The sequence below is a fragment of the Coffea arabica genome, chromosome 5c (genome assembly GCF_036785885.1).
Source record: "Coffea arabica cultivar ET-39 chromosome 5c, Coffea Arabica ET-39 HiFi, whole genome shotgun sequence".
Lineage (NCBI taxonomy): Eukaryota > Viridiplantae > Streptophyta > Magnoliopsida > Gentianales > Rubiaceae > Coffea > Coffea arabica.
In genome coordinates, this window is record NC_092319.1 from 34,524,014 (window position 1) to 34,536,037 (window position 12,024).

Sequence of the window (12,024 nt, forward strand, 5' to 3'; positions counted from 1 at the left end):
AGCTTTAGTTTCATCTACAAAATTATCTTATAATATCCACCAATTAAATTGACAGATGCCCACTTCAATTAAGTTATCTTATTTATTGGCAAAGGATCCACCATCTTTTGGAGCTTCTCATGATGACAGAGTCTACTGGTAGACGTGTAAGATCCCAACACAAGCGCAAAAATACCAGCCGGCATGCGCACTAACTTGCACACACATGCATAGACCAATCAAGTTTATGGGGATGTTTCAATTGGCGAGACAAAGTCACGATGAAACAGAAATAAATAAGTACTAATCGAGTGACCAGTGGATTTCTTCTGAGTTCCTCTCCTTTCTTGCAAGAATCTCTGTTCTCCTTTTTCTGCTAAAATTGAATTTCTTCTCGAGTTATGGGTAAGGATTTTCTTACTATTCCATGATTGGGAGCGTGTAATTCCATTGAATTTTAAGAAAATTTTGAAGCTATGCTTTAACTTGCATTTTATGTCTATTTTACATGGACATCTGATAATAGGTTAATTCCATTTTACATCTTACTACTATAATCAAATTTCTCACCTTGATCCTTGAACTTCAAAGTGGAATACTTTGTTTCCTGCATTATAGAATCTATCCCGTTTAAGTAAAATCTATTCCACTTTAATCCTTAAAGCACATAACTTTTTACACCTTAGTCCCTAAAGTAGAGTAGATTTTATACTTGAATGGGACAAATTATATAGTTTAAGCATTAAAGTGGGATAAATTTTATTTAAACGGGACAAATTTTATACTTAGAAACTAAAGCATCCCACTTTGAATTTTAGAAACTAAAGTGAGAATCCGACTATAGTTGAAGGGTGCAAAACAAAACTAACGCTCTATTGCAAGCAGATGAACCATTGATTCCACTATTGGGGTAGTAGATATTTACACATTAGACCGTCTTAGAATTAGCAATTACGAATTGACACCCACCTGGTATTAATAGAGAAGGCAAAATTTTCTCTAATATAGTCTTAGAGAAAGAAAAACAAAGTATTGGAAGAAAATGTAGTGAAAACTGAAAAGCACATTTTCACGTGCTATACTCTAATGGTACTTTGGGACATGATATTGTCTTCCACCAAGAAACGAGACAGTGGAATTAACAATGTATTACCATTCATCCAAGATCCACGAGTAATGGACATAAGCTCACGATAGATGTCCATTCATGAACCTTCCAACATATTCTTGGTGGGTATTATAGCCTTGTTTTAACTTTTTGGAAGGCATAATAATGTTGTTCTGTTGTGTTAAATCGGACTAGACAGGTCATTCCCCAAATCAATGATAATTGAAAAGTGTTGTGTTAAAAATAATGGACTCTAATGAACAACAGGTTGTCCCCCAACTGTACCATTTTGATAAGAATCTAGTACCACATTTATTATGATTTGAAAAAAAAAATAGTATATAAATTGGGAGTTTCAAACCCTTCAAATTTTAGGAATAAGTGAAAGGATACCCTTCAAAGTTAAGCAAGTAGGCTAGTTAATTCAATTTCAAGAAATATTGTAATTCTCAATATTGCAACCAAAACAACTTTATGATTTTCCTTTTGATAGTTACTCTTATGGTAATATACTAAGCATAACATATGCAAATTTTGTATCAAAGCTGTACATCTATCAATAGCAAGTATCATTTATAAGAATTCTTCAAATCACATACATTAGAAGCTAGCGCCCTTTTGCTAAATGAGTTTTTTTGAGTATTTGTTTTAAACATTACAGTAATTTACTCAACATTGCTAACAAATGGGCAAAAATGAGATAGATTTATGTATTTAGGATGTAATATGTTCAAAATTGGAATTACGAGACGAAAACAAAAAAGAAAAAGAATTGGAATTAAGAGCAAAGATTGTAATCTATCATAAATTAAGGGGTGCATAATGGAATTTGTCTAAAATAAGTGTCTCAGTTTGTATGTGAATAGGTAGTATATGTTGATAAACTAGCTCATCACAATTGTTTTTTATGCATCTAACAAATCTAACAAAAGCCAAGGACTATAATTTATGGAATTAAAAGGAAATTAGTTTTTTTTTTTAATTTAGCAAGGCAATGTAGGATTTACGAGGTGCGGAGGGAGAAAAAGGATTTGAAACCTAGAATCTATGATTATTGAAGCATTGACCTTAACCATTAGATAAAGGCTTTCTCGACACCAAGAACTATAATTAGATCTACTTTGTATTATTAATCTAGAATGGTACCATGTGTGACACCCATATTAGTTCCTAACCATGTGACACTACGGTTGATTTAGAATTATTACAACTAAAAGGACAAAAAAAAAAATTTTGGGTCCAAAGTGGAACCAACCGCTAATTTTAAGGTGTTAAATACTATTGATGATAAAAGTTTATAAAAGTTTATGATGCAAAATACTAACTATTGGAAATATTGTCGGTGCAAAATGCATTTTATCGTGGTCATAGATATAATTGAGGGGGAAAAAACAATTTATGTGCAGACTTAAAAAGAATACAAGCATGCAAAAAAAAAAAAAAAAAGACTGAATAGATTGGCGACCTTAAAAAATTCCTTGAATATTTATTCCATAACAACACAAATTCTTCTTTTTTTTTTTTACCCCTTTTTTAGTATAAATGGGAGGATTCAAACTTGGAATCTTTCACTTACACACCCTTCCCCATGCTTTCCAACCAATTTCTTTTCCCCACAAATTCCTTTTGTTCCCTAAACAAAAGAATGTTCATTTAAAACACAAAACTAGATCTGGTGGCCACTTGTGACCGGAGAAGGGAGGGGAGAGTGCTTGCGGGGAAGGGGGAAGGGAAGGAAAGAGATGAAGGAGGAAGAATGAGGGGAGAAAAAGAGGGAGAGGAAGAAGGAAGGAGAGGATAAGATGGTGGCCGTGAAGGAGGGGAGGAAGAGAAAGAAGTAAAAGAGAGATTTTTTTTAAAAAATCGTCAAAAACACTTAATCCGTATGGGTCTGTAATCATTAAAAAATATTTTTCCAATAACAGCACTAATTAATTCTTTTGTTATTCATAAGCAGTTTAACAATATGTTGAATTCTTAGATTAACATGGTGAATTCTTAGAATAACATGGTGAAAGAAGAATTTTTTTTAGAATGGGACAAATGATAGTCAAGTTGGAAAATATCATATGATACTATTAAACATATTTTCGATGCAATTTCATAGTTTTCTCAAGTTAGTAACTAAGGCAATTACCTACCTATCCTGAGTAGGGAAATTTTTCCTCTATTTTTATTTAGAATAACACATTTTCATTAAAGTTTATACTATTGTGAATTTTTAGCTTGTTCTTTCCATATATTTTTTTCACAAAATAATATTATTCTTTTTTATTTAAAATATAAACTCAAGCATTACACGGATCCGAATGCTAGTATCAATCTACTTCAATTGGGAACTCATTTGATACCAATAATGACTAGGCTTGGATAAATGTTCAAAGACCAAGACTAGACCCTGTTTTTTTTTTTTTTTTTGAAAAAAGAGACTAGACGCCTCACGCCTTCACCGAATCATTATGAGCTTCACTGAATTAAATCACCAAGGTATCTACTTTGAACACATATTCGACAAAGAGATAGTCTTAACAATAGAGTCAATAGAGAAACTCAAAGTCATTTCTTATACGTTGTTGTAGTTACCAATTTCCTGAATAATGTTCCTAAAACATGCTTTTCCTAAAACATATGCTTTTATAGTGCATTGTACGAGGACAATTTAAAGAGCGTGTGAATAAAAATTTAAACTTTAACAATGAAATTAACATCGGACCAACGTTTTTTTCTATGCCACAAGACAAGAACCCTACGCCACAATTTTGTTGCAAATTTTCTTTCTAAGACTGATGACAAGCATTGTCCTTCGCCTTTAGAACAAGGTTTTGACCTTGGATCTCGTGATTGACTTCTATCTCTTGATCATTGCTACTATTACGAAAATGTATAAATCAAAAAAGGCAAGAAAATCAATTTTAGTAGGCCATAAACTGGAATGTACAATCCAAATCAATAGTCAATGTCCAAAAAAACATTTCATTTCCTGTCTTATCAACTTTACCCTTCCTTATCTTAGATTCTTCAGCCTCCGACCTATAGTTGGTTATTAGAAGTATATGTTTTGAAGGTATATAGCATACATGTTGCCAGTTAAAATTTCTCTATAAGCAAGTTTCCTTTTCTTTAATATTCTATCATTTTCAAGTTTCTGGAGCTTTCTTTTTTCTTTTTGTACTTTTTACTATCATATATTAAAGTTAGTTTATATTTTTCTTTTTTTTCTATAAAATATATCATCGAGTTGCCTTACAAAGCTATTTATACATCTTACCGAATAAATCACATTAAATTCAAATACTAGTAGCGGTATTCAAAAGTTAAAAGCAATAGGAATTAACTAACGAATCAGTTAACTAACAAATGAGACACACAAAATTGTTCTAGTCGCAAGTGGAAGGAGAAAAATGAAATGCTCCCGTCGATAAAAAAAAAAAAAAAGCCAATCAAATCCTCAAACCACTTTGCTTCTTGATGTGTATAAAAGCCTTAACTTATTAACGTTTGGAAAATGCTACTCAATACGATATACGACTCTATACGATAAAAACAAAGTGAAAGATGGTCTACTTTTTTATTTTAAAAATTTTCATATTTGTATCTATTGCTTATACATGTTGTGATTTTTAGTTGCTTTTTGTAGGTGAACTTATACGATTATGAATTAAGTACAATGTAATGGGATTTAAGGGTCATTCAAATCATGCAATATTGAAATTTGTACACAATCTTTGGCACGAGGGAATTGCTCTTGCATTTTTTTCATTCTTCGTTGGCATCTCTACCCACTTTTATTATTCAAATATTGCATTAGATTTCAAAACTTTCAAATTTGATGAATTAGAGAAATTCCTGGAATTCACAAGTCACAAGTAACTATATATACTAATGTTTCTCTTGGCCTATAGAATATGAAATGTCTACCTTGCAATTTCCTGGTGAAAAAGACAGTTATGTTTTTATTCTGATTTCTAAATCTCAAAGAACAGCAAAAAATTACGCTACGAAACTTGCAATGACATACTATGGACTAATTCTTTTTGAACCTTCAAACTTTACATCAACTCCACATTGCGTCCTTAATAGTGTCACTTGTCCCATGTAAGCATCACATTTTCTTCAATTAGGTCGTTCCAGTTTACACCCTCAAACTTTTGATTGGTTCCCACAATATAATTTTTTTTTCTTTTAGCCAATAATTTTTCAACAATAGAATATGTTCAAAATTTTATTTGCACATTGTAACTTTTCCATATATTGGAAGGAACTATAATTATGTTAATCAACCAAGAAATCACGCACCTGGTTTATCTATTGGGAAGAAAGATCAACTTCCTCCTGTAGCTGTATAGTTTAGCCCTGAAGAAAGATTTAAACCAGCTATTGTGGACAATTTATTTAGTTATTTTTATCTAATATTGTTTTTTCAATTTCTAATATCTTCTTTTTTGGGCCTCAATTTCTAATATCTTCAAATGTGACAAAGATCCAACAAAGAATATGATGAGAAGTTAAAACTAGATGCTGTTATTAAACACTAATACGATTACTAGTATTTAACACGTCAAACATGTTAATGGTGGAGTAAAGTGAAAAAAATAACGGTGGGACAGAAAAAACACTTTACAGTGTAAAATATATATCTCCAAATTGGAAATTGAGATGCAATGTGAAACATACAATTTATTGTTGTAAAGTACAAACATGATTCTAAATAGAAAAGTTTAGGGTAAAAAGTGTTTAGCTTAAAATTTAGGATTAAATGTTGGAGTTGATATAAAATTGAAACAGAAAAGGAAAGAAATGGATAAAAAAAAAATAATGATGGTCAAGTGCCGTGATAAGTTAAACTTCATTCAACATTTCTAAATTTTAGCATTAACCTATGTTCTTTCTTTGTTTTTCTTCTTTTGTTAAAAAAATAATAAATTAAAATAAAATTAGGAACTATTTCGACACTGCATTCTGAAGATAGATGCATAGTTAAATATTTATATGCTCTGAACTAGTGAACTTTACAATTTCTCTACCTATTGAAATTCTCCATTATGTGCGGTTACCCATCAAATAAGACGAACGAAGCTATTACTATCAGATTAAAATTACTGCTTTAACCTCAAATAAATTAACTTGTGGAAGTTTATTTTGAGTACATAGAGACACCATGTTTGTGTGCTTCACTTATTTTCCACTCACTGTTTGATATCTAAATTCAGCACTTAAATTTAATAGATTCAGGTCTTAATATGTTCAGACATGTTTGACAACCAAAAATTAAATATTTGAATTAATTAAGTGACACTGAATTTTTAAGACAAAACTTGCTCCCAAAAATAAGTGATATGGTATTTACTTATCACTTAATGTGATATACACTCAAATGTATTTAATTTCATACTTAATAATTTAATAGATTCATATTTCATATTTCAATTTTCAAAGTTTAGTTTTATCAAACGCAACCTAATGTCCTATAGTATTAAGCGTATTACTGAGCTATTAGTTCTAACATGTCACATCAGACATGTTTCTCTTTTGCCACATTTTGTGCTTATGCCTATTTGTTCATGTTTACCTTTTGAGTAGGGTGAATGACAACATTTGAATTCTTTACCTCCATAGAATGAGCATCGACCACTAGACTATTAACCAATGGCATACTATACCACTTAATTCCATGATAAAATGGTCTTTAGAGTAGGAAAATGTGAATATACACACACATGCATACATATACATATACATACATATATACATACATATACACACACATGTATGTATGTATATATGAAGTACTAACTCTAATTAGCCATTTTCTCTCTCTTAGGTGACATGCATAATTATTTGATGAGTCTTTTTTTTTCACAAAATTAACAGTTAATCTACTCATTTATCAAATTTTGAACACTTTTTTTTTTCGCCTAACCCCTATGCGGGGAGGGACGCCACCCCAAAATATTATTGTGAAAAACCATCAAAATTACAAAGAGTTCACACGTGAGCAACTCTAACACGAATAGCGGGAGTCTGAGACCTATCTAAGCCCAAGGCCCCCCTTGCCAATCTGGGTAAGTCTTTTTGTGAAGAATACAAGACAAAATCCTCTGACCGTGCCCCTACCTTGGCCAATGCATCCGCCACCCGATTCGCCTCACGATAACAATGCCCAACAGACCATTCCACACCCTGAGTCGTCTCTAAGGCAGCTACCTCTGGCAGAATTATCCACGGACACCTTGATTTCTTGAGCAGTATGTTGACTAACACAAGAGAATCCACCTCCCCCTGAATCCGCAAGAATCCCCTAAGGAGACATTGTTGCACTCCAACCAACAAGGACCTAATCTCCGCCTGAATGCATGTCAGCTCCCCAAGCGGAGTCGAAAACCCAAACACCACTACACCAGATGAATCCCGGAGCACACCACCCCCACCACTAACGCCCGGGTTGCCCAACGAACATCCATCCGTATTTAACTTGAAAGTCCCCTGGGTTGGAAGCACCCATTGAACCAGACTATGACAATAACGAGGCCTCCATCGACAGATATTGGAATAAAATGCCATCCAAGACCCATGACCCACAGCCTCCCCTGCATACTTCTCGCAAAAAAGCCCCACAATATCCGCGAGGATGCGCTCACACATGGCCTCCCTACGCAGGCACTTCCCTTCAAAAATCGCAAGATTTCGTGCTAACCAAATATGCCAGTAGATTATACTAGGCACCAGTACGTGAAGTGATGCCAAACGCGAGCTACATTTCGGTTGACACCACCAGCCAGCCAGACGTGACCGCGCCCCACTCCCTCGGTACGTCACGCCCGCACCGTTCCCAAAGAATGTCCACAAAAACTGAGCTACATCCCGTTCCCCAAATATATGGTCCAAAGATTCGGATTGCGGGGCCGAACAACAAAAACACTTGGAAGGGCCATACACATGCAATCGTCCTAGCGCAGACGCCAAAGGCAATCTATCCCGCAACAACCGCACCATGAAAAAAGATACCTTTATTGGTATCAAAGAATGCCATACCCTGCTAAACATGAATGAGGAAGGACTCTGCCTGCCCAGGAGCACATAGGAGGAAGCAATCGAGAAATCCCCTGACTCCGTCAAAACCCACACCGCACACTGGGGGAGATTTGGTAATAATCTCTGACACTATATCATCCGGGACCCAGCGCCGCAACAACTGTTGATTCCACAGTCCATTCAACACGAAATCACCTACCGGATGGTCAGAGACACTTGGTAGTCGCTGACATAGAGGACCAGATCCCAGCCAATTATCAAACCAAAAGTTACACTGACCAGACCGGACCAGCCACGAAAGATTTTGCTCTGCCACCTCACGTATTTGAAGCATGCGGCGCCACACATAGGAGCTACCCTGCACCGCCCCCACCATACATGGATGACTCCGCCGACAATATTTTGCCCTCATAAATGTTGACCATAAACAATCACTTGTACGGAACCGCCACCACAGTTTGAGTGAGAACGCTGACTGGACCTCTAGTAACGAACGAATACCTATCCCCCCCTGAGCCAAGCCGGCACACAAATTTTCCATTTGATCCAGTGATGCCGGAATCCCCCTTCCGGCTCCCCCCAAAGAAAATTGGCCATGGCCCGTTCAACCAAGGCAAGGACTTCTCTTGGGGGACAAGATGCTGCAAGCAAGCGAGTCGGAATCGCAGAGAGAACATGCCTTATGAGTATGAGACGCCCCCCACTGGATAGAAATCTGGATCTCCATGAAGAAATTTTATTAATGACTGACTGCACCATCTCCATGAAATACACACTCTTCCGAAGCCCTGTGAAAAGCGGGCAACCCGAGTACCGCACAGGAAAAGATTTATGGCCAAAACCCGTTGCCCGCCGAACCCTCGCCATACAATAGCTAGGCAACTTATCATGAGTCAAGAAACCACACTTCTGAACATTAATCTTCTGCCCCGATATTGCTTCATACCCGCCAATCGTCTGGATGACACACCTCAATGAAGAGGAGCAAGCACCAGAAAAAACCAGGACATCATCAGTATAGCTAAGATGAGTGATCTTAGGGCATCCTTTAGGAACTAAAAAACACTTAAACTCCCGATTCTCCAACAGCTTATTTAGAGAGCGAGACATCACCTCCGCACCAATGATAAATAGACCTGGGGACAATGGATCGCCTTGCCTAATCCCTCGCGTAGATTTAAAAAACCCGACACTCGCTCCATTAACCAAAACTGAAAACCAGATATTCGACACCAATCTCCAAACCCTGTCAATCCATTGCTCCCCAAATCCAAATCTACGCAAGACCATAGTCAAAAACACCCAAGAGACACGATCGTAAGCCTTCGACATATCTAGTTTAAGAGCAACATCAGCATTTCTAGAGGTTCTACCCATACTAGATAGCAACTCCTGCGCAAGCAAGAAATTATCTGATATGATCCGCTCCCGAACAAAACCACTCTGCTGCGGGAAAATGATCTTAGGAAGTACTTGAGCCAAGCGATCCGCCAATATTCGCGAAATTAGCTTGTTAACGAAGTTACACAAACTAATCGGACGAAAATGCGAAAAGTCCTGGGGATGCGCAATCTTAGGAATAAGCACAATGGAGGTCGCTGTAATTGCACGCGGCAGGTCAGCCCCACAGAAGAAGCTACCCACTGCTCTAACCACATCCTCACCGATAACCGACCAAGCAGCCGTGAAAAATTTACCCGTATATCCATCCGGGCCCGGAGTACTATCCCCATCCATCGCAAATACCGTACTACGAATCTCCTCCTCAGAGGGAACCTGCTCCAACAAATCATTCTCCTCAACTGTCAAAATTTTTGGGATATGATTAAGCAAAGTAGAAGAAGAAGCCACATGTTGAGCCGTAAACAAATCCTCAAAATACCGCACTGCCTCAGCACCTATCTCCTCCTCCGACTCAGCCCACCCCTCTACCATTCCTAATCCTGTGAATGATCGACCGTGCCATTCTATGTTTGACCACAGAATGAAAAAACTTTGTATTACGATCTCCCTCCTGCAACCATCTCACCCGCGCCTTCTGTTCCCAAAACATCTCCTCCACTCTCAAGGCAGCCCGCAAACGACCTTGAGCTAGGTGTAGATTCACCCTAGCGTCCACCGACTCATCACTTTCCACTCGCAGCTCCGCAAGCCTCACCTCCTCTTCCTGCTGCCTAACTGTCTGAAATATATCCCCGAAGGCCTCCCTATTCCATGCTTGGATAGCGCTCCTAAGACGCTTCAATTTACAACAAAGAACATGCAGAGGAGAGCCAGGACATGGCTGCCCCCAGGAATCCTGAACCATAGGCAAGAAATCCTCACGCCCCGTCCAAAAATTAAGAAACTTAAACGGACGCGGTTTATTATCCAATCTGGTGGAAACGGACATCAGGAGCGGAGCATGATCAGATGATTCCCTGGCTAGATGAGATATCGCCAAATCCAAACCCAAGTCCAGACATCCCTCATTCAACAAAACCCGATCCAATCTCTTCCAAATTCTTGCCCTGCCCTGCCTATTGTTACACCAGGTAAAGCGAGCGCCAGAAAAATCAATATCTGTGAGATTAGCCTCAGTGATAAAATCCTTGAACTCCATAGCTTCCAAAGGGTCAAAAGCCCACCCCCTTTCTTCTCCTCAGCCACTAGAATTACATTAAAATCCCCCCCAACAACCCATGCCGCAGAACCTGGGTTATCCCGCAATAAACCATCCCAGAGCTCACACCTCTCCTCAGACGTGCACCGAGCATGCACAAAGGATACAACCAGTTGAGAGCCCGTTAAATGCTCGTGGGACAACCGTACAGACACATGCTGGGAACTCTCCCCAATAACCAAACCTGAGAAAGGTTCTTTAAAGAAAACCCACACCGAACCCTTCGTATTATGCACCAAGCCATGAAAGTTTAATTTGTACCTATACCGTTCAGCTTTGTCGACCTTCAACCAAGGCTCACAAAGGGCCAAGAATTGAAGATTATGTATTTTAATTAACTGTTTAATCCTTCTCAATTTTGGAGCTTTAGAGATGCCCCGAATATTCCAAAAAAGACCCTTAATCATTTAAAAGAGCATGGAAGGAATTCTGTGAGTTTATCAAATTAGACCGCAATTGTCTGTCAGATGGAAAAAGCGCACGAATACCTTTTTGTTTGAGCTTGTGAACTACCACCGAACTATCGAGAGCTCCAGCCGCTGACACGAAGTTCCCCTCCTGGAAACACACCTGGTGACATGGAGGCAAATTGCCCACTGGAGACAAAGTCTCCTCATCACTACTCGAATCCAGCCTCTGATCTCCATCAGACATAGCCGCTCGTGCTTCACCAGCATCAGGGGAAGATCTCCCTACAGCACCGACCTCTCCCTGTAACTTGACCTGGTGGCCACTCCCTCGCACGACGCCAGCTGCAATCTGAGGTAAGACAATCTCCAACCTACCTTCCCGTTCTGCATCATCCCCATACCTCCCCCGCGACACCTTACTACCTATTCCAATCACATCCATCTCCTCCCCGGCGCCTAACTCCCCCACCATAGCTGAATCAGCATCCGTAGTCATACTCTCTACTAGCACCGCACCATTCTCGTCGAACAAAGCCGACCCCCCAACCTACATATCCTCCTTGCGCACTTCCACATGTTTGTGGGCCACCTAGTCTGCCAACTGGTGAATGATTGCATCAGCCGCAGAAACAATCCCAGCCTCCACCAGCGTCACTACATCCCGTGCAGGCTGCTGCTGTGATTGGAGAAGCTCCCCCTCAGCAACAGCCACCTGCTCCTCCCCCACATCCTGCTGCCCCTTCCCCATGGCCTGTGCTGCGCCAACCTGAACCATCCCAGCAGACATCCCAATCAATGCCCCACGCTCTTCAGAGCCCTGTCCATACAACGAC

The 12,024-nt window shown here is 38.6% G+C and overlaps 1 protein-coding gene across 1 annotated transcript; it reads right to left on the reverse strand.

Moving 5' to 3' along the window:
- Positions 1 to 8,123: 8,123 nt before the first annotated feature.
- On the reverse strand, positions 8,124 to 10,721 carry LOC113689310 (uncharacterized). The gene is made up of 3 exons (XM_072049990.1): positions 10,124 to 10,721; positions 8,876 to 10,062; positions 8,124 to 8,477 (listed from the first exon to the last, which is right to left on the reverse strand). Exons 1-3 carry the CDS (start codon positions 10,719 to 10,721, stop codon positions 8,124 to 8,126), a joined length of 2,139 nt encoding a protein of 712 aa, XP_071906091.1.
- Between the last annotated feature and the right edge of the window lie 1,303 nt (positions 10,722 to 12,024).